Source organism: Sminthopsis crassicaudata, chromosome 4, assembly GCF_048593235.1.
Source record: "Sminthopsis crassicaudata isolate SCR6 chromosome 4, ASM4859323v1, whole genome shotgun sequence".
Taxonomy (NCBI): domain Eukaryota; kingdom Metazoa; phylum Chordata; class Mammalia; order Dasyuromorphia; family Dasyuridae; genus Sminthopsis; species Sminthopsis crassicaudata.
The window spans coordinates 264,174,113-264,196,781 of record NC_133620.1 but is presented as its reverse complement, the minus strand read 5'-3'; the positions used below and the strand labels follow the sequence as shown (position 1 = coordinate 264,196,781).

Below are 22,669 nucleotides of genomic sequence, written 5' to 3'. Positions count from 1 at the left end.
TTTATGTTAATAGCGACCTTCATTTCTGTTCTTTTAGAATTTAAAAGCACTCATAAATACATTATCTCACAATATGCTTCCAACAATTTTAATAAATACAAGTATCATTCTCCCCATTTTAAAAATGAAAAAGCTAGGTTAAGTAACTTATTCATAGTCATATAGCTAGTAAGCGTCAGAATCAGGATTTGAATCCAATTATTTTCCCTACATGATTTCTGTAGAAATGAAAATAATGTAGTTTTGGATAAAACATTTAACTTCCCTGGAAGTTTTATCCCTTGTAATATGTGTGCAGCATGACTCTGAACTTATTGTTCCAACACACATGCACATCAGTAGGTTCCCAGAACAAGGTCAGTAGCATCTCCCTCTCAAAGGCTCAATGGTAGAACTAAGGGTTGAGAGTAGCTTTCTAATGTTATCTAACTGAAGGTCCCATTCTGGTGTGTTCTTCCCAATATCAACCACCAATTAGAGTTTCTATTTCCTTTACAGCATTGATATTCTACAGTGATTAGCATCCTAGTATCATTTAATCAATTAAGATGAATTAGTTTTCACAATGGTATATTTACTGAACAGAAATACAAACCATTCTCTGACCTGGGCAGGGCAGAGAAGAAGGCACTCTCCTTTATAGAGGAAAAGGCACTCTCCTCTATAACTCTTCAATCCCTGGAGAGAGTGGGCTCAAAATTTGTGGTTCCTACAAAGCCTTGATCCTCCAAATTCACTTGCAAGTGCAGTAGCATAACCATTGGATGAGCTGAGGTCATTCCCATACATGTAACTGATGTCACCACCTCTTGGCTGCTTTCACTATTTTGCTGGGCCAAGCTGTTCTGTCCCTTGCTCCTCATTTGCTTCTGCAAAATCTGGCACAGACCATCTCTGGACCTTTGGAAACTCACTTTTCTAAATTTTGAAAGCTCACAGAGTCATAGACTGGTCTATTCCATACTTCTTCACTTAAGGAAAGAAAGAATACAATAGTGACACAAGCTACACCAGGTCTGTCCTCATGACTTTGGGTTAACCCAAGTGGGGAAAGGGTTGCTAGTGTTAGTTCTCAGCCCATCCAGAGCATTAGCATGGTCGTTGCCTCCTTCTTTTAATATAACCAGGAAGAAGAGAGGGGCAGGGGGAAATGGAGAGGGATAAAGAAAGAGGAAGAGAAAAGGAAAGGGGAAAAGAAAGACAAAAAGAGAAAAAGGAGAGGAAAAAGAAGAGTAATGGAAAAGGAAGAGAAGGAAGGGAGAAGAAAGGGGGTAAAAGGGGGGAAAGAAAGAGGGAGGGAAAGTGGGAGATGAAGGGAAAATGGGAGAAATGAAAAAGGAAAGGAAGAGAAGAGAAGGAAGGAGGGAGGGAGTGAAAGGAGAGAGAAGAGAGGAAGGAGGTGAAGAGAAGAGCTCCTCACCATCCTTAATGATTTCTTGTTTGCCTTCTTCATGACAGTTGGGAACATTTTGTTGAACATACATGTTCCTGTTTTATGCCTCACTTGATATAAAAATTAAAAGATCATCAAAAATATCTCTACTATTATATCTTTGAAGAAATCTTATATAATTTTGACATACGAATGGGAGATGCCTTATTGGAGTAGTTTCCTCTACTGAATTAAATGCTTTTTCATAATTAGAAAAAAAAATACAATAGTACTTTGGATTCTCTATATCTTGAAATCAATTGAGTGATGATTGGGAAAAATGATCTGCTATGGAATAAAATTTGTAAAAGCATACAAAAGATTTTTATCTAATACCCTTATCAAGAATATCTAGTATGCATGTGTAGATTATATTCAAAAAAAATTATAAAGATGGCAAAGTAGGTTATGAGTCAGTAATTAATATTTTTTCAGTCATTGAGGTTTTCTTTGATAAAAATATTGTCTGAGGTTTTTTTTTTCTGCAAATTTGATAGTTTCTCTTCTCTCGAAGTATTGACTGTCAATACTTTGACAGTCAATCCCTGAATACCATCAGAATTGTTCATCTCCAGCATGCAACTTCTCTATATATACTTCATCCAATCCAATTGCTTTTTCCATCTTTGTATTCTTCAAAGCTTTTTCTTCTTCTTCAAGACTATTGATGCTAATTATTGTGATGTAACTTAAATGTAGTGGCTCTCCTCATTTTGCTATAATATTTATACATTTTTTAATATGCTTGCTGTCCTCCTTCCAAACTCATCCTTAAATGCTCTCAGGATGACCTTATGTCTCACTCCAAGTTTTATCCTATTATTCTGCATTAATTTTTTTTACCTCTACCAGATTGCTGACTAAGTGGCTGGGGCTCTGAAACCTCGTCATGGGCTTCTATAAGTAGGATTCTCTATTTCACTTGTGGAATACTGGCCTGGATCTCATGATATGATGTTAAGACAAGCCTTGTGATACTTGTTTGTAGGCCCAATTTATGGACACTGGCCCATTTAGGGACTGTTGTGACCCGGAGATATTTTGGAAAGGGCCTTCTATGGAATCCTACAAGAGTCCTAGAATAACTATTTGTTCTGTGGCAACCCTGACAGAAAAACATAGCTAGAAGAGGCTAAGAGGAGTCAGAGATGTGTGCAATAATTCTTCCTACCTAATTCTGTCCCACTGCTCTTAATCCTTGATCCCAGAAGCAATCTTGCTAGCTTAATATTCTCAAAAGCCTGCCCTGGTCTTTATCATAACGATCCTGTTTATCAGAAGGAGACAAACTGGAGCTTAAAGTTGTGGGTGGTACTTTCTTACTCAGAGAACTAGTCTGGCGTTGTAAGCTCCTAAAGCAAATTGTATTGTGGAAACCAGTTCGTTCAGTTGAACACAAGGGGTTTTCCAACAAAGACGTTTGTTTGCTTGTAAAGCAAACAGCGCAACTGGTCTATTGTCGAGCGTGGTCCCCCCCATTTCCCCCGCTTTGGGCTGCTTCCTCATTGGCCAGCCAGTCATGCTGGACTACAGGTCCTTCAGCTGTTAGCTGTGAAGGAGCCATATTTAACTGGAGGTAAGTAAGGAGACAAGCTGTCTGCAGCTCTGGTATTTGCACAGCCCCGGAGCCGCCTTGCTGCTCAGTCAAGAGAGAGAGAAGACAGATTGGTAAGAACAAGCTACCTCTGGTTATAGAGGGCCCCTATGGAGGCTTGGATTCCTGGAGCCTAACAAGTTAGAAGTCATCTCTCCCTAGCGCTAAAGGGCAGTGGGCTGAAGCCGGACGTTACAGACCTCCACCAAGCCTGGCTTGGATCCGCTCAGTGTCAGGTGGGCTTCAGATGGAGGAACCAGACCAGTGGCAGGCAGCCCGGGAGAACATGCTCTTCTGTCTGGCACTTTCTGCATCATCACCCGCTCTCCAGGGACCATCTTTTTAGGCCCTCCAGCAACTACAGAAGAAGGAGAAACAGCAGCAACAACCCCACATCATCCCTCCTCTGGCTCTGTGGCAGGCACCCCATGTTGCTGGGGAAAAGACCAAGCCCAAGCTCAGGATTGTTCATGTTGAAGCTGGAGCCTTTAATTCCCTGCCTATTCTAGTAGCATCTAGCCCCCTCCCTCCTATGTGACCCCAAGTGGACATAAGTGGGGGGAAGGCACCCAAGTCACATCATTTCGTCTCCTTCCTTAAGCCCACTCTAGGAGATTATGCGTCAAGACGGGGCTGCTTCAACCTTGCCACCAAGGGCCTCAGCCCCCATGCTACCCAGCCAAGAGCCAGGCAGACCCTCCCAGTCTTTCCAGCAGGATCCAGCTGGGGTCCACTGGGCCCCAGCGGAGATCCGGCACCTCCTGGCCATCATGGAGGAGCCGGCCGTTAGGCGACGCCTGAAGACGGTCCATCGTAACACTTCTGTGTATGAGGACGTGGCCCGGCGCCTCCAGGAACAAGGCTATGTTCGACATGCCCACCAATGTCGTACCAAGTTCAAGGCTCTCAAGGTGGCTTACAAGAAGGCTCAGGCGGCAGTCTTGCGCTCTGGGACGGCCCCTCAAGGATGCCCCTTTTATGAAGAAATGAATCGGGTGCTACAGACGCAGGGCACGACTGCCAGCCCTAAGCACCCTTTAGAGCAGGAGCAAGAGCAGCAGGGTGATGTGAATTATTCCAAGTGGCAAGGCAGAGATGGGGAGAATAGGAATGAGCAGGAGGAGAGGTGTCCACCCCAGCCCTACAAGCAGCCGCAGCTGGCCCCGGAGACAGAGCATCTGCTCAAGGTGGAAGGAGTAGAGCGGCCAGGTGATCTAAACCCAGACAGCCAATCTCCAGCCGAGGCAGGAAATGACTGTGGAAAAACCCGCCATAACACTGGGTCTGGTAAGTAGTCCGGTGTCCTGCAGCCCCTGAGGGTGAGAATGCTCTGAGGAGAACTAGAGGCTTGGAAGGCTTCCACAGAAGGAGGCAGTGCCCGGAGGTGAAAGGAGAGCCAATGCAGGTCCTGCCCTTTACTCCCCAGTGAAGGCAAGTCCTTCACAGGACCTCGGAGTCTCCATCTGTAAAAAGAGGAGCTTGGACAAAACACCTCCAAATCCCTTCCAACCATTAACTTTCTGTGATCCCGAGATTTAGCCCTAGAGCTCTGGTGTGCTTTTGTTTTAGACAAAATCACCTCCAAAGTCCCTTCCAACACTTATGATACTATTATTTAGCTCTAGAGTGTTGGTGTGGGGTTTTGTTTTCTTAATTTTTTTAAGTAAATATGACTAAAGGATTAGAATGACATAATCTTCTCATTTTAAGCCTTGAGGTGAAGCAGTAGATGGAACACCAGGCCTGGAGTCAGAAAAACCTGAATTCAAATTTAGCGATGTGATCGTGGAAATCTTTGCCTCAGTTTCCTCAACTGTAAAATGGGGGATAATAACATCATCCACCTCACAGAATTGTTGTGAGGATCAAATGAGATAAAAACTACAAAGCATTTAACATAGTACTGGCACATAGTAGGCCTTATATAAATACTTATACCCTGTTCTTTCCATTCTGACATGGTGTCTCTTTACTGGAATTATGACTACTTATAAGAAAAGAAGGAAAAAAAGGACACAAACATTTATTAAACACTTAGTATGTGCCAGGTCTTGTCCTAAGCACTTTACAAATATCTCATTTGATACTCACAACATCCTGGGTGCTGTTATCATGCCCATTTTACTGTTGGGGAAACTGAGGAAGAAAGAAGTCATATAGCTAGGAGGTATCCAAGTCTGTGTTTAAATTTATGTATTTTTTACAAAGGTGGTTCCAGAATAAGATAAGGATGAATGGGAGGCAGGAAGGTGAGAACTCCAGTTTTTTCCTTTTTCTTTTTTTCTTTTTTTTTTTTTTTTGAACTTCTCTAGGTTTCCAGAGAAAGCCGGACCAAAGTGTGCCCCAAAGGGAGATACTATCACCACCAAGCCCACCAGCACCAGTAGTGACCCCCATCCCCTACAGAACACTATCTGGCCGGGTCCACCAGTTTCCACCAAGGGCCCGCAATTTCAGGAAGCACCAAACAGTAGCTGCCGTGATTGCCTCTGAAATGGCAGAGAATCGCCGCCTGGTCAGTCAGCTGGCACGGGAATCAGCGACTCAACTGCAGCGCCATCTGGACCAGCACAACGCACACATGGCAACCCTGGTTCAGATGGCCCGAGACAGTTATGCTCAGCGCCAAGAAGTAGTGGCTATCTTGCAAGATGTTGCAGATGATGTCCATGAAGGGGTGGCCCTATTGAGGTCTTCTGTTGGCTGCCTGGGTCAGGAATAAGACCTTCACACTTCAGGTTCTTTGCCTAACATCCAGCACATCTGGCATCCCAAAGAGTTTGGGGGAAGTGACTTTTTTTTTTCTATTTTGTTTTTTCAGTTGATTAACTTTCAAGAGGAAAAAAATTCTTTCAGGAGAAAGTCACTGGAAAAGCTTTGGGGAAGAGCAGAAGAATAGGGGATTGTAGGTCATGAGGACCAAGACTAAAGTTATTAAGGCAAAGGGGTTTGAGGCAATGAAATAAAAAGGGATTTCTGAGAGAATTTTTTCAAAGTTTCTTTGTGTTCAGATTTACTTCAGCCTAAGAGATAAAAGCGGAGTAAGTCTGTATTAAGTAGGAGCTCAGGGATGAGTGGGGCAGCTAGGTGATACAGTGAACACTGAGCCTGGAGTCAGAAAATGTTACTGTCTTAAATTAAAATCCAGATTTAGATACTTACTAGCTATGTGATCTTAGGCATGTCACTGAAACTTATCTACCTTGATTTCCTCATCTGTAAAATGAGCTGTAAAAGGAAATGTAAACCTCTCTAGTAACTTTGTGAAGAAAATCCCAAATGGAGTCCTGAAGAATCAAACATGACTGAACAACAACAGAGATGGATAACTAGAATTAGAAAAGCTTGAGTGGGACCATACTAGATGTGTATTTCTGCTTTTTTCCCCTCCTACCAAGCTGAATAGCCTTCTTAAAACAACCTACACTTGCCAACAATAAATAGGTGCAGAGTGAACCTGTATGACTTTGGGCACATCATTGCTCTAGCCCTCTCTGAGATTCACATGCCTTATCTATAAAATAAGAGAGTTATGCCAGAGAATCTCTAAGGTCTATTACACCTGAGGGTTTGGATTATGGTAAATTTGGATTGCAGAGTTTTTACCAAAAGTCACTGAAAGAGCAATCCTTGTTCTTTTTTTATGGTAGTTCAGTAAGTTTTCAATCATGACCAAATCTTGATGATCCCATTTGGGTTTTCTTGGCAAAGACACTGGAGTGCCATTTCCTTCTTTAACTCATTTTACACACGAGGCAACTGAGGCAAATAGAATTAAATTACTTACCTAGGGTCACACAGCTAATAAGTAGGATTTGAACTCATAAAAATGAGTCTTCTTGACCCCAGGCCCAACACTATCCCCTGTACCACCTAGCTCTTCCTGTTCCCAAGTTTATTCTTTTACCTCCTAGCTAAAAAGTAAAGGAGATGGGGAGATAAAAGTTTTAACTATGCTTCAGCAGCTAGGATAAACATTGAACAGAATGCTGGGCTTAAAATTTGAGTTCAAATTCTGTCTAGGATATTTAATAGGTATGTGATTCTAGGCAAGACACTTCAGTTTCCTCCTCTGTAAAAATAAAATAAAATGAAGAGGCTTAATTCAAAAGCTTCTAAGGTACCTTCTGACTCTAAGTCACTGATCCCATCATGTCTTTCATGATAGCATGAGTGTTCCTAAAGATGTCACTAGTTTCACAACTGAAATTCATCAATTCATTCCTATTCATATCTTTACTTCCAACCTTGATTCCCAAGAAATGGAAACTCATAGGAAAGAAGGAGCTGCCTTGAAATCAAAGGAGAAAATTAAGGACAATATATTTTATTGTGGTTGTTACAGTAATTATACATTAATTTCATCCACTAAAAAATAGCTGACCTCTTTTTAAAAATTCTTTGTGAGATGTAAAATCATAAATCTCTGTGTTGATCTCTTTAACTCTTTCTCTCTTCCTCTTTCCCTCTCTCCTTTTTTCCTTCCCATCCTCCTTCCCTTCCCCCTCTGTATGGTTTGTCTCTCTGTCTGTCCGTCTGTCTCTCTCTCTCACACACACATATGCACACCATCATCATCATCATCATCATCATCATCATCATCATCATCATCATCATCATCATATACTTCAACAATCCCTGTGTTCCCTTTAGAAGGGGAACTGTCTAGGAGCTGTGGGTCTCAGTGAGAGATAAAGACAAAGAGAAATACTCATCTGGAAAGCACTAAACATCGTTTCACAGAAGTTGGATTTAGATAGAATATTAACTCTTATATCAAATCTTATCAGGGGATAAGACAAAATTTTTTCAACTGTCCATGAAGACCATTTATCTTTTATCAAACTATTGACCTCTACCAAAACTGTTCTCTTTCCAAAATGCCACACAATTTCCCTGACTCTATTCCTAGCTTCTTAGCTTTTTAGGAAATTAAGAATTAGGCTACAATGGAAGGAGCACAGTAGAAAAGGTGGCAGACCCAAAGACAGGAAGACTCATCTTCTTGAGTTCAAATCTGGCTTCAGATACTTAATGTACCTCAGTTTCCTCATTTGTAATAGAAGCTGGAGAAGGAAATGACAAATCACTCCAGTTTCCGCCAAGAAAACTGCAAATCGGATCAACAAGGAGTTAGTCATGACTAAAATGACTCAACAATGCTAACAAACAGAAAAAGCACTGACTGGAATTAACAAACTTGGGGCTAAATTCCACTTCCTCTGATAAATCACTTGGTTTCTTCATTTGTAAAACAATTTAGTTAGATTAAATGACCCCTATATTCCATCTAGCTGTATTTCTGTGATCTATAAATGCACTGCCTCTTTGCTTTTCACTTGCAGATTTTTCTCCAGGAGAAGATGGAATAATTTCTGGGCAGCATTTAGATACCCCATTTCTCTTTTAACCTTTGGACAGGGAGCAGAGTGAGAAGAGTAGAAATCCTGAATTAAAATCTCAGCTCTCCCATTTTTTCTCAATATCATTTTTTCCCAAATACATGTAAACATAATTTTCAACATTTATTTTTGTAAGACTTTGTGTTCCAAATTTTTCTCCCTTCCTCCTTTACCTCCCTCCTTTCCCCAAGACAATAAGCAATCTGATATAGGTTAAACACGTGCAATCCTTTTAAATGCATTTCTGTATTTGTCATGTTGTGCAAGAAAAATCATACCAAAAGGGAAAAATCTATGAGAAAGAAAAAGCAAACAAACAAAGGTGAAAATAGGATGCTTCACTCCCCATAGGTCTCCATTGTTCTCTGTCTGGAAGCAGATGGCATTTTCCATTAGAAATTTCAAGTTTACTGGAATTGTCTTGGTTCACTGCCTTGTTGAGAAACCAGCTGTATTATTAACTGCTCCTCTGACCTTATGCAAGTTATATTATTTTCTGTACCTCAGTTTTCTGACCTATAAAATGAAGTAATTCAACTAGATCCCCTCCTTTTTCTTTCTCTAAATTCTAAAAAGGAATGTATAAAGATCCAGATTTTACAGATTGGAAAATATTTAATTTCAGAATTACAAAGGCCTCATCTAATTTGACATCATCTAATTTTACAGGAAACAACTATATCCAAGATGCCACTATGAGTGATAGGTCTGATATCCCAGTTTTCCTGACCTCTTATACTTCCCACTAATGCAAAATGCTAGATGATATTTTTCTATGCCCCAACATTTATAAAGTACCTACTATGTGCCAGACACTGTGCTATACACTTTATAAATGTTGTCTCATTTAATCCTCACAATCACCGGGGGAAGTAGGTGCTATTAATATCCCTATTTTATTGATAAGGAAACTGAGACAAATAGATTAAGTAACTTGCCTGAGGTCACAGCTAAAAGTGTCTTCCTGATTCCAGGTGATTCACTCTATCTACTATGGTTTCACCTAAGTCTATGAGATGACATTTTTAAAAATTGGGGATCTATTGACTTCTTGAAGACCATAAAACCAATAATCCATAAGCATTTATTAGTCAATAAATATTTAATAAACTATTACTATATATCATTATGATAAACACTGGACATACAAAGAAAAGACCTCAAGGAATTTACAGTCTAATGGAGAAAAACTCTCCAGAAAAGGAAGCTGCAAAAGGACTGGAAGAGAAGGGAGAAATTTACCAGATGCCAGGGGATAATAGAGAAATTCAAAAGAGTACAGCCAAGTGGGAACTAAAGATGCCCCAAATGTGCCAGAAACTGTATAAAAATTTAAAACCACATAGGTGGTAAGACCTGAGATTTAGATCTGGATTGTTTGCCTTCAAATCCAATATTCTTTCCTCTAAACTATCTTCATCAATGTTAAAAGCTATTTTGCATGTATTTTGAAAATAAAAAGCTATTATCAAAATTTAAAAAAAATTAAAATATAGTCTCTAACCATTAAGGAAAATCAAAGATGTAACTCTGAGGAATGTGATCCCTGGCAAGAAAGAAAAGAACCAATTATAGAAGTAGACCATAACCATGGCTTTTTAGGGGCAAGGGATTTCTCTCTCCTGTTCCACTAGCTGTGACTTCTCACAACAGAATTATTTGCTAAACAGTAAATGCTACCAGAGATGTAGGGTGTATACCTACTGGAAGCATGAGAAACTCTGAAAGATAATTCAAAAAGGGAAAGGATATCAAGACCCAGCAATGCCAGGAGTATTAATTGCCTAGAATATCTATGCTACCTATGTATGTACCTCTCATATAGTGTATTTGATTTGTATATCCCCTCTTCACTTACATTGTGCACATCAATGGAAAAACCTGCCCGAGGTTTATAGGGAAAATGATTTACTACTATTGTTTTTATAATGTTATTTCAATAAGTGCTTTTGTTTGGGGATAAAAAAAAAAAACTATCTTAACCATCCCTAGAATTTACTTTGTAGGATCAAAGCTTTAAAACGGAAAGAAACTTGAGAAGGGCATTTAGTTAAAGCCTCTTATTTTATACTTGAGAAAGCTCTGTTCCAGAGAATTAAAATGACCTTGGACTAATATCCCACATGTAGAAAACAGCAAAAGCAGAATTTGAACCCATGTCTTTGGGCTCCAAATGAGGCATTCTTACCACAACACCATATTTCTGATTGTATATTTATGTTCCTGCTACACTGTCTTAGGATAATTGTTGTTGTCTTTTTTTCCTTTCTTTGCATACCCAGCCCCAGTCCCTAGCCTATGTACACATAGTAGGTGCTTAATAAATGTTTGTTTATTGGTAATAGACTTAAGAGCTAGAAGGAAGCTCAGAAATGATCTAATCCCACCTATTCATTCTATAGGTGGAAACCAGAGACACTAAATCCCTTGTTTAAAAATACCACAAATGACAAAACAAACAAACAAACAAACAAACAGTATTGGGATTTGAACTCAGATCTTCCAATTCCAGGAGGCAGCTAGGTGACTCAGTGGATAAAGTGCTGGGTCTGAAGTCAGGAAGAACTGAGTTCAAATGCAACTTCAGACACTTCCTAGCTATGTGAAAGTGTGGGGAGAAGCTGTGTGAGAAAGTCATGTAACCTCTATTTGCCTTAATACACTGGAGAAGGAAATGACAAACACTCCAGTATCTTTGCCAAGAAAAACCTGATGGAGAATATAGCCTATGGGGTCACTAAGAGTCTGACATGACTAAACCTCTGATTCCAAATCTAGTTCTCCTCATGGAATCATCATTCATCCTCAAGGAAACACATTTTCCAAACAGCATTTTATCAAAACTTGGGTTTGATTTTTTTTTAAAAATGTAAACCCTGGTTTTCTATAATTTTTCATTGCTAAGAAACCCTACAGGAAGGAAGCATTGAAGAAGGAGGATAATTAGATAAAAACAAATGGAATAAAAGCTTGGTTTGGGGGCTTTCACTTGCCAAGAAGGTAACCCACTCTTGTAAGGGCCCTTTAAATGGGCGGTTACAGCGCAACAGGAGATTTGAGTGGCCCAGAAGTATTCTCTGTGGATATAGGACTGCCCTGTGGGTGGGATCCTGGCCATATTGAGATAGCTTCGTAATGGGTGATGGCTCTCGCTGGTTGGCTGTGTGTGTGTGTGACCTCACAGGCCCTTTATAAGCCCACTGCTTGCAGCAAGTCCCTCTCTTTAACCTGGTGTTCTTTAACCTGGCTCCCTAGCCTGGGGTGGCCAAGCCAAGCTGATGGATAGCAGAGAGAGGTAAGGAGTTTGGTAGTGAAGACGTGGGTCTTCAGACCAGGTGTTCACTAGGGAGTTAACAAGTCAAAGCATTATGTGAGTAAGTATAATAAAGGCTTTTAAAGTTACACGTGGCTGTTCTTGAGCGTGTTATTGGTTATTAAACTATAGATTCAAGAAATCAAGGCCAGAGACCTTTGAAGGCCTCAGAGGAGGCGAGCCAGGTAGAGTTGACACTGCAAAGGTCAGTGGTCAAAGGTGCTCTGTTGGGCCTAGGACAGACTGGTAATAGTAACTGCCAGGAGGGCATGTTACACACTCTAGTTTTGTCGAAATCTAATCAGTCTGGATTTCTTTCACTCCAGAGCTATTTTGATCACTGTAGTTTTCTGAGAAAGTAGCCTATTATCCAACCTTCAATTTGGGAGAGGAAGAGGAAGATGGGAAAGGTGGGTTGAAGGAGGGACATGAAAGAACTTAAAGGAGGCAAAAGAGAGGTTGAAAGGAGAACCCCCAAAACTATATCTCCTGGAATTCCATGGGGCTGAGACTATAGATCCACTATCCAATAGAGAAGATGCAAAGGCTATTTGATCTGGGGATCAATCATAACTTTAAGGATGTGGTTATTATCAGAACTAGTGGTCATTTTCTACCCATGCTAGAATGTTGAAAGGGATGACTCTAAATGTATCTCTCAAAAGTGAATCTTCCTCTGCTGTGAAGACTCATTACTATGACCCACATATACCCTGTGTCTTTCCCATTTCTGCATATATGCTCATGCTGGTTCCCCCCCCCCACATTCACTCCCACAAGATGACCTATTAGCATTTAGGGGACTCCAAACAGATGGCTACTGAATACCCTTTGAGACTCCAGATATTCTTCAAGATGTCATTTCCTCATAGTCATAGGAATGCTAGATAGTGACCCTTACCTTCCCCTTCTTCCCCATCCTAAATAATTTTAATCTCCTTGGAAATACACAAATATTAGATCATCTCCCTCAAATCCAATAAACATTTATTAAAAATCTGCTGCATACTACTCATTGTGTTCTATTCCCTGTTAAAAAGTTTTTACTTAATTATAGGTAAAATGTGTATAGAGAAATAGAGGGGCCTTGAATTAAGGAAGACCTGGATTTAGTACCCACCAGTGACATAAACTGGCTGCATTGCCTTGGGTAGCTCACAACCTCATAGACCTCCAAGCAATTTTCTTTCTTTTTTTAAATAAAGTTTTTTTGTTATTTTCAAAACATATGGATAGATAGCTTTCAACATTTATCCTTGCAAAATCTTGTGATCCAATTTTTTTTCTCCCTCCCTTCTCCCTATCCCCTTCCCTAGACAGCAAGTAATCCAATACGTTAAACATATGCAATTCTTCTATACATATTTCCACAATTATCATCAAAGCAGTTTTCTAAAACTATACATTGCATTGATACAAGATGTTCCACATTGGGCATTTTCAACATCTATGAAATCTAGGATGCAGTTCCGAAACTTATGTGCATGTGTTTTACAAAGTGAAAGGAGCACAAGGAGAAAGACAAAACCTGAGAGAAGGTGATATCTTTATACTGAAATGCTGGAGGTTTCCAGTAATGTCTGAACCAAGGTCAGAGCCTCATATACAAATATATGTGTTTACTGTATACATTATTTAATTATTTGCTGTCTTGGGTAGGAGAGCGGTAAGGGAGAAAGAAAGGAAGAAAAAAGTTTAAAGCACAAATTCTTTTTTTTTTTAATTGTACAAATTTATTTTTACAAACAAAATGAACATAGAATAAGAAAGGATACAATCATATTTTAAAACACTTTCATGAAATAGCACTGATAAAAATCTAAAACCCTAGAGACCATTTTAAGTAACAATTTGGAGTTCTTCAAGAAGAGTGTTTAAAGCAGTTATCCCTTTGGTCCAAAAACCCTGTAATAAAGCACATTAATCCTAGGAAACTAAAGATACCAAAACAAATCCAATATATACCCAAATATCCAAAGACTTTTTTCATTTGTGCTAGGAAAGAATGAAACAAGCATTTATTAAATCTACTATGTGTCAGGCACTGTGCTAAGTACTTTACAAATAAAATCTCATTTCACCTCAGGACAATTCTGGGACATTATGATCTCCATTTTACAGGATCCCCATTTTGTAGTTGAGGAAACTGAGGAAGATAAAGTTTAAGTAAGTTAAGCTCAGGTTCATCACCTAGATAAGGTAAGATTTAAATCCAGGTCTTCCTGAATGCAGGCCCAGTGCTCTATCTACTGTGCCATCTAGTCTCTTGGTAGCATAATTCCATAAGCAAAAACAAAAGACATATCCATCAATAACTGAATGACTGAAAATTCAAAGCTTGTTATGTGAATTTTTTTAATTATAGCTTTCTATTTACAAGATATATGCACGGGTAATTTTTCAGCATTGACATTGCAAAATCTTTTGTTCAAACTTTTCCCCTTCTTCCCCCCACTCCTTCCTCCAGATGGCAGGTTGACCAATACATGTTAAATATGTTAAAGTATAAGTTAAATACAATATATGTATGCATGTCCAAACAGTTGTTTTGCTATTCAAAAAGAATCAAACTTTGAAATAGTGTACAATTAGCCTGTGAAGGACATCAAAAATGCAGGTGGACAAAATATAGGGATTAGGAATTCTATGTAGTGGTTCATAGTCATCTCCCAGAGTTCTTTCGCTGGGTGTAGCTGGTTCAATTCATTACTGCTCTATTGGAGCTGATTTGGTTCATCTCATTGTTGAAGAGAGTCATGTCCATCAGAACTGATCATCATATAGTATTGTTGTTGAAGTATACAACAATCTCCTGGTTCTGCTCATTTCACTCAGCATCAGTTCATGTAAGTCTCTCCAGGCTTCTCTGTATTCATCCTGCTGGTCATTTCTTACAGAATAATAATATTCCATAATATTCATATACCATAATTAATTCAGCCATTCTCCAATGGATGGGCATCCACTCAGTTTCCAGTTTCTGGCCACTACAAAAAGGGTTGCCACAAACATTCTTGCACATACAGGTCCCTTTCCCTTCTTTAAGATCTCTTTGGGATATAAGCCCAGTAGTAGAACTGCTGGGTCAAAGGGTATGCCGAGTTTGATAACATTTTGAGAATAGTTCCAAATCGTTCTCCAGAATGGCTGGATATATTCACAATTCCACCAACAATGTATCAATGTCCCTGTTTTCCCATATCCCCTCCAACATTCCGCATTGTCTTTCCCTGTCATTCTAGCCAATCTGACAGGTGTGTAGTGTTATATCAGAGTTGTCTTAATTTGCATGTCTCTGATTAATAATGACTTGGAGCATCTTTTCACATGGCTAGAAATAGTTTCAATTTCTTCATCTGAGAATTGTATGTTCATATCTTTTGACCATTTATCAATTGGAGAATGGTTTGATTTCTTATAAATTAGAGTCAATTCTCTATATATTTTGGAAATGAGGCCTTTAGCAGAACCTTTAACTGTAAAAATGTTTTCCCAATTTGTTACTTCCCTTCTAATCTTCCCCTGCAAGTCAAAAAAAGTGAGGATGGTAGGAAGTTTAGGATGAAAGCAATAATAAGCACCAAGCCTTTCCACTATCAAAGATTGTTAGACAATTATGGCAATTCTTATAATTTTCTTTTAACTATAAACTGTAAATTCTTGTAAACTATAAATCTACTTCCTAAGCCCATTTTTACAAGTATTGTCAATAATACATCAAACAATATATACTTCCTTTTTTTTTTTTTTTTTTTACTCTGTATGCAACTACTCTTGATGCTCAAAAAAGTGGAAGAGGAAGGAAGAAGGTGAATCACTAACAGTGTTGTAAATATTAATAACATAGATTTATTAATGAGATGCTGGGGAAAGAAATAAAAAAGGACAGAGTAGGGGAGATTTCACTCTGTCCTGCTGAGCCTCCAGGGTTATATATTGAATGATGGTTGGACACTCTTTCTGCCTCATTTTCTTTTGTGTCTCATCATTAGCTGGTGACTCTGCTGTCTGGGGCCATTCAAGGCAGTATCAGGGATGGAAGCCCCTGTCCCACACATGGTGGAAGGCCTCTCCTCAATCAATATATAGATTGTGAAGTAAGCAGTAACCAGTGGGAACCTCCCCAGTGCTTTCAGCCTGAAAAGGCACCTTGGCCAAAAGACGCTGGCACCACCCTCTCAGCTGCCTGGCCAATTGTTCTTTGAGCAATAGATAGCCTCTTATTAAAATGCACTTCCTCAGGATGGTGACATGGAATCATCAGCCATTCTCAAGAGGGTAAGTCTCATCACCAACCAGAACAGACCTCCAATTCTTTATGGATAGGTGGGAAGAGGGTGCCCATGACTCCCTTTTTGGCAGATCCAACTTACATTCAACACGTGGGGGGTCATAGCTGGAACCTGGGCAACTACCAAAGTCCAGATGCTGAGCTGGAATCTGGGATCAGCCAACTGAAGGATAAATGAAAAATTATGGAGCTATTTCCACTAGTTTTTTTTCCATCCTTTGAGGCAGCACACCTCAATATGGGTGTTTGTACAGTCCTTGTACACATTGGGAAACTGTACTAGCCCAGAGCATCTCCATATCCTTCTTAAGATCAGATTGGTTTTCCAGGACGTGTCAAAAGCCCATGTAAACAACATCCACAGCCTCATGAAAGGCATGTCTAGCAGTAGATCTCCCCACCCCAGAGAGCTAAGCAACACACCAAAAAAGCATAGGAGAAGCCAAACAGTGCGAGTCAATGGCTACCTTGCAGAGTCCTGAGAGAGGGAGCTTCATAAGGGTGACTTCACATCAAAGATATGGGGCCAGCTGGTCCCAGATGTAATAGAAGAGCTCCGGAGACATTAGGAAGGCCTGCTGCAGTACTACGGTCTGGCTGCCAGCCCTCCTACTAAAGTCTGGAGAAGGTGGGGAAGGCTGAGACCCTTTGGACTCTTCTTTCAAGCGACTGGAACACGGCAGGCATCTGGGGTTCTATGAGCAGAGAGTTGATGAGCTCTAGGGTCCTCTGAGTGTGGAGGATGGCTTGACTCAGGTTGGCCTGCATGGTCTGGGCCAGAACAGCAGTCTTCTCAGCTTCTTCACTCTCTGCTACAAAAGTTTCTGCAATGGCTGCCATTTGCAGAGCTGCTTCTGTAAGAAGCTGTAGACCTTGCTGAGCTTGTTCCATGAAATAGGATTTGGATGTCATAGAAGACATTGGAGCTGAGAAGCACCTTTCCAGATGGTGGGCAACTTAATTCTTGTCCTCCCAATAAAAAAGTGAGGTAGACAGAAGTCCTGGGATGGGGCTAACTGGTTTTCCACTGAGCCTTATTAAAGTAACTCTACCCTCGTAAATACATATATATTCTTTTCCATCTTCTTATTGGCATTGTTGAAAGAGCTAAAGAGACAGTTTGAGGCAAATGACAATTGATAGGCTAACAGACATATAGGCTTGCTCTCCTTCCTACACACTGATATGTCCTTATTTTAAATATTCTACTTATAAGCAGGCATTTCCCCCTTCTCCCATCCTTTAAAAAAAGCAGACATATTGGTGAAAAGATATAGGATATTTCTTCTTATTCTCCAAATCAGGGAGTGTTGATGAAAAAAAAAAATAAGCAGGCTACTTGACCAACCAGTCTTACTTGCTTTTCCCAGTTATGTTTACAATTCCTTTCTGTCAAGGGTCACTTCCTTACATCTGTATTCAGGTTCTTAGCCGAATTTTTAACTCTAGGTTTCAATTGTGAGAAGATAGGATACCTCCTCTTCACCTGTTTCACAAGGGTTGAACAAAAAGAGCAAATTAGGGACTGGAGTTTTCACGACGAAAGATATATCCGGGATTGAGATTTAAAACTATAAATTCAGTTTGCCAAGGCAATGACTGTTATCAATAAATCTTTTTTTTTTTTTTTAACTATTAAATGATCTGCATGCTTGTAGACCCAAGAAGTGCCAAGAGGAATATTTTTGCAATAATCTCTATCTAGCTAGAGCTGAAAGTAAGGTCAAAAGTCATTAAAGACACAGAAATTTAGATACACCGAATTTAAATGATCTATTCAAGGTTACATAGTAATAAGTATTAGGAATGGGAATTTGAACACAGGTCCTTATAGATTTAGAGACCTCCCAGGTCACTGACTCTTTATTTTACAGATAAAGAAATGTAGATCCAAGGAAGTTAAATGACTTTCTCAATATCACACAGGCAGAGGTAGAATTTGAACACTGGTTCTTTGACATTATTATTGTTATATTATACTTTGACTCATATTGATGTAATAGAGGGCTGGACTTGGAATCAGGAAAATCTAGATTTGAATTCTATCTCAGATACTACTATATTTGTAATCTTATTAAAGTCACAACCTCTGTGAGAATTGATTTTCTCATCTATAAAAATAAATGGGTTGGATCTATACCTTGCTAATTGGCAAAAAAGAAAATGAAAACAATCGGTGTTAGAGAGGTTGAGAGATGACAGGCACACTAATAGATCATTGGCAAAGCTGTAAAATGGTACCACCATTTTGCAAATAAGATGATTAAAAGTATCCATGTTGTTTGAAGCAGAGACTTTATTCCAAGGCTTATATCCCAAGAAAGTCATCAATTAAAAAAAGTCTCCAATATATTCCAAAATATTTATTATAGCACAATTAAGAATTGAAAACAAAGTAGGTGCCCAGTGATTGATACATTAATATAATGGAATATTACTGTGGAATAAAAAATAATGTGTAGGAAGAATACAGAGAAGCATGGAAATACCTATATGAATTAAGGCAGAATAAAGTAAACAAAGCCAAGAAAACAACATACACAACAACTGCAACAATGTAAATGGAAAAGAAAAAAAAAAACACATGCCAAAAAGTCAAAAGTCAGTGTAACAAAATTATAAAGATCAAGCAGAACTTGAATGAATATGAGAATCCCAAACTACCTCTTCATGAAATTTATATATTGCACATGTTTCCAGACTTTCCCAATATAACAATCTATTATATAGATTCTTTTTCCTTCCTCCCTTCCTCCCTTCCTCCCTCTCTCTTTCTTTCTCTCTCTCTCGATCTCTCAAACAAAAATTATAAAACATTGTTAATATGAGTTAGCATTTAGGAGAGGACTCAAAAGTCATTCTGTCCAACTGCTTAATTTTAGAGACACAAACTATAATTAGGATACTGAAGTGGTGTGAGAAACAGAAAACATTAATAATAAATTATTATTTCTTAAATGAATTGATTCCAAGGACCTCCTAGGTTCTCACCTGCTCTAAATCCCATTATCTTCTGACTCTAGAATCAGGGCTCTTTCCTCTATACCACATTCCCATCAATTCCTTTCCTTACTACTATTTCTTGCTCCACATGATCATGATGTCTAAAGCAAAAGGAGTGGGGAGGAGCACAAAGGTTGCGCCATTAGTAGACATTGCTACTAATTGTGTTACCATCAGGCAAAGCATAATCTTTCTTGGTCTTCAGTAGCCTCACCCAAATATAAAGAGATTGAACAAAATGATCTCTTGTGTCCTTTCTAGCTTAAATATTCCATAATTAATGTTAAAATATTCAATAAGGAAAGACAGGAATCCCTGGCAAAGCTTCAATCTGAATGTTTAATGAGAGAGTATGGTGTGATTAATATAGTCCTAACTTGGCAAAAGGAAGGTTGGGTTCATAGCCTACCTCAGATACTTACTAGTTGTATGATGCTTGATAAATAATTTGACCTCTCTTTCCTTGTTTATTCATCTGCAAAATGAGAAAGTTGGGCTTTGATCCAATAATTCAGGGTGTGAATTGAACCCTCTGCTCATTGGATATATGGATATCTAAAATGGATATAATAGTATTTGATTCCTAGGTAATTACCTAGTTAGACTAGGTAATAGTCTAAACTATTTGGGAAATACTAGCTCTTTAGACTAAAATATGTCATGATATATTAAGTACCATTCTATGTATCAGCAAAAAAGATGGAGACATGAGGTTGATTTAACACCTTCTAGATTATTGTTAACTATTGTTGTTTAGTCATTTTAGTCTTATTGATTCTTTTTTTCCCTGTTTGGTGTTTTCTTGGCAAAGATAATGGAGTGATTTGCCTATTCCTTCTCTAGCTCATTTTACACATGAGGTAAATTTACAAATAGGATAAATGACTGCCTAGGGTCTAGTAAATATTCTGACATACTGACTTGACTTTAGGACCCAACTCTATCTTTGACACCCCAGCGATACTGTAACCTTAGTTTTGATTAGCAATTCTTTTCTGCTCTTAGGGTAACGGGCATAGTTCCTAGAATTGCAACCACCCATCATCAGTCCCATTCTTACCCTTAGGATTTAAAGAATGAATTCCATTTCTACTCCATGCAGCTTCATTTTTCATAGTCTTAGAAGTCTGGCAGCTGGGTGGTACAATGGATAGAGTACTGGACCTAAATTTCACAAGACCTGAATTCAAATCCATTTTCAGACACTTAATTATGTGACCCTGGACTGCCTTAGCCTCAATTTCCTTCTAGTATAGTACCTACCTTCCAGGGTTGTTGTATATGAGGCAACATTTGTAAAGTCTTTTGTAAATCTTGAAGTAAAGACTATCATCATCATCATCATCATCATCATCATCATCATCATCATCATCATCATCATCATCTTAACAGTTACTTTTCCAGTATATCTAGAAAATCTTGGAGCCAGAAACTCATGGGTTTCCATGATTTCTCAGATACTTACTAGTTATAATCTTATTTTGTTCTGTGAATCTCAGGTTCATCATCTATAAAATGGACTCATCTATAAAACTTCCTCATCTCTAAAACTCAGACCTAGGGAGATTAAATGAGATAAAGCATCATTTCCTCACAGAGTTTTTGTGAGAATCAAAAAGGTAATCTTTAAAACTTTTTGCAAACCTTAAAATGCTAATAATATAATATAATAATAACTTCATTATTAGCAATAGGATTCCTTGTTCTATACCCACTGACCAGAAGGAAATACTTTCTGCACTGTTTCATTTCTAAATTCTTTTTTGCCTCATTCAACTCTTTAATCCCCACGATCCATTTTTATGCCTTGGATTTAAAAACCCTTCCTGTTCCTGAAAGTTCACACCCTATAAATAGGTAAAGTTGGTTGTCATCACCCTTTCCTCTTTAATCATTTTTCAGCCAAGTTGCTGGCAGGTTGACATCTCAGAGCTCATAAAGTCTGTCATATTACTCTGGTCTCAGCTTTTCTCATGAGGACCTAGCTCTCTGGAGGTCCCTTCTGGCATTAAAAATTTGTGGTTTTCAAAAATAATGATAAATAAATTATTAATAATATAATGAATGAAATAATAAATAAAATAATGAATAAATTCCTTTTTTTTTAATTGTAGATTTCTAAACAGATCAAAAACCATTCCTCTTTGCACTTCTCTCATCTGCTTAGATTGTTGCCCACCTGGAGCTGCTTAGATATATCCCGGTAAATACAGAGCACCTTAGTGGTCTGGTTCTGCAGGTTCCCACACATGACCTACTTAGCTGTCCCCTTGTGGTGTGCCCTTTTAACCCAACTGGAAGACCCACAACCAAGATTGGTCAGAACCCAAGCTTTCCACATCCACCAATGCAAAATTTTACATATCTGCATCTGGCATTTCCCCATCCATAACTACACACCTCTAATTTTGCTCTACTTTGCCTCTTTCCATCTCTTCCCACTTTCCTAATAATACTGGGCTCCCCAAAGGACCAGGAGAAACATGAACGCATATCCAGGATGTCATTAAATCACATCCCTTGGTTATCCACCAAAGGCAGTGTAGGATGAGGAGTGAGAAAACTCTGGGTAGAGGAGCTTTGAGGGGGATCGGGGGAACTGTCGGCGAAGGGAAAATGATAAGATTTAACTAGAAGGGCGGGGCAGCACCCACTGCGTACCTGGCAAGGGCGGGGCAGGGACCAGGGGCCGGCGCAGCTACGGCCAGCGTGGGGAGAAGCGGGCAGTCGGACTGCCAGAGCCATGTTGTGTCTTGTAGGGACTCGAGGGCTCTGCCTCCTCATTCTCTCTCATCTCCTTCCCTGTCTCTCTCCTCCCCCCATCCCTTCATCCCCTTCCCTTCTCCCTCGACCTTTCACCACGTTTCCCCAGATTCTCCTTCTTTGTCCAAAAGTAAACTTGGAGGTGTGAGACCCAATTAATTGCAATAGAGGAACTATAGTTAAGAAGGATATTCACAAAAATAGATGGATAGATAAAAAAGGATATTCACCCAAGAAGATGAGAGAGGAGGATGGGAGGAATGAAAAGGTACCTGGGAATTACGTAGTCCCATCCCCTGATTTAGTAATAATAGTGGATATTTATATAATGTTTTAAAGCTTGCAAAGGATTAGGACAATTATTTATAAAGGGCTTTTCTTCCCCACAACGTTGTGACTTAGATTATACCGAAAACTGTTATCCCTATTTTATATACAAGGAAATCAAGACATAAAGAGATTGAGACATGATCTGACCAGTATTCAAACTCAGGTTTTTGAACCCCCAAATCTGTACTCTTTCCATTACAACATGATGCTGTTTTCACCGGCTATGTACCTTTCCTTCCCGCCAAAAAATAAAAAGCCCAATACCCACAAAAAGAAAAACCAGAATTATTTATCCAGACTTCTCTCCCATTTCCTGCTGTAAAGTTTATGTTGGTCTGAGACAAGGGCCAAAAATCATGGTCAATTCTCCTCAGTTTGACTTCCATTGAGCTAATCTCATATTTCATGTCTCTGGAAACTTTCAATTTCTAGAATTGAAAAGGGATGAAATTTAACTCTTTCTTCCTCTAAACTTTCATAAACTTTACTAATAAGTAATACAGTAGTATTTTGATTCTATTTTATATGTTACATAGTTGTG

At 39.1% G+C, this 22,669-nt stretch overlaps 1 protein-coding gene across 1 annotated transcript; it reads left to right on the top strand.

Annotated features, from left to right (window-relative positions):
• Positions 1-2,991: 2,991 nt before the first annotated feature.
• Positions 2,992-7,137, top strand: LOC141566307 (uncharacterized). Its single transcript, XM_074310662.1, has 2 exons — positions 2,992-4,313; positions 5,339-7,137. Exons 1-2 carry the CDS (start codon positions 3,644-3,646, stop codon positions 5,746-5,748), a joined length of 1,080 nt encoding a protein of 359 aa, XP_074166763.1. The 5' UTR covers positions 2,992-3,643; the 3' UTR covers positions 5,749-7,137.
• The last annotated feature ends 15,532 nt before the right edge of the window (positions 7,138-22,669 follow it).

Excerpts from the sequence above, each read along its gene's own strand:
- LOC141566307 (XM_074310662.1), top strand. The coding sequence starts at position 3,644 with ATGCGTCAAGACGGGGCTGCTTCAACCTTGCCACCAAGGGCCTCAGCC. Across the intron at positions 4,314-5,338 it reads CCGCCATAACACTGGGTCTG|GTTTCCAGAGAAAGCCGGAC; the intron begins GTAAGTAGTCCG and ends GAACTTCTCTAG.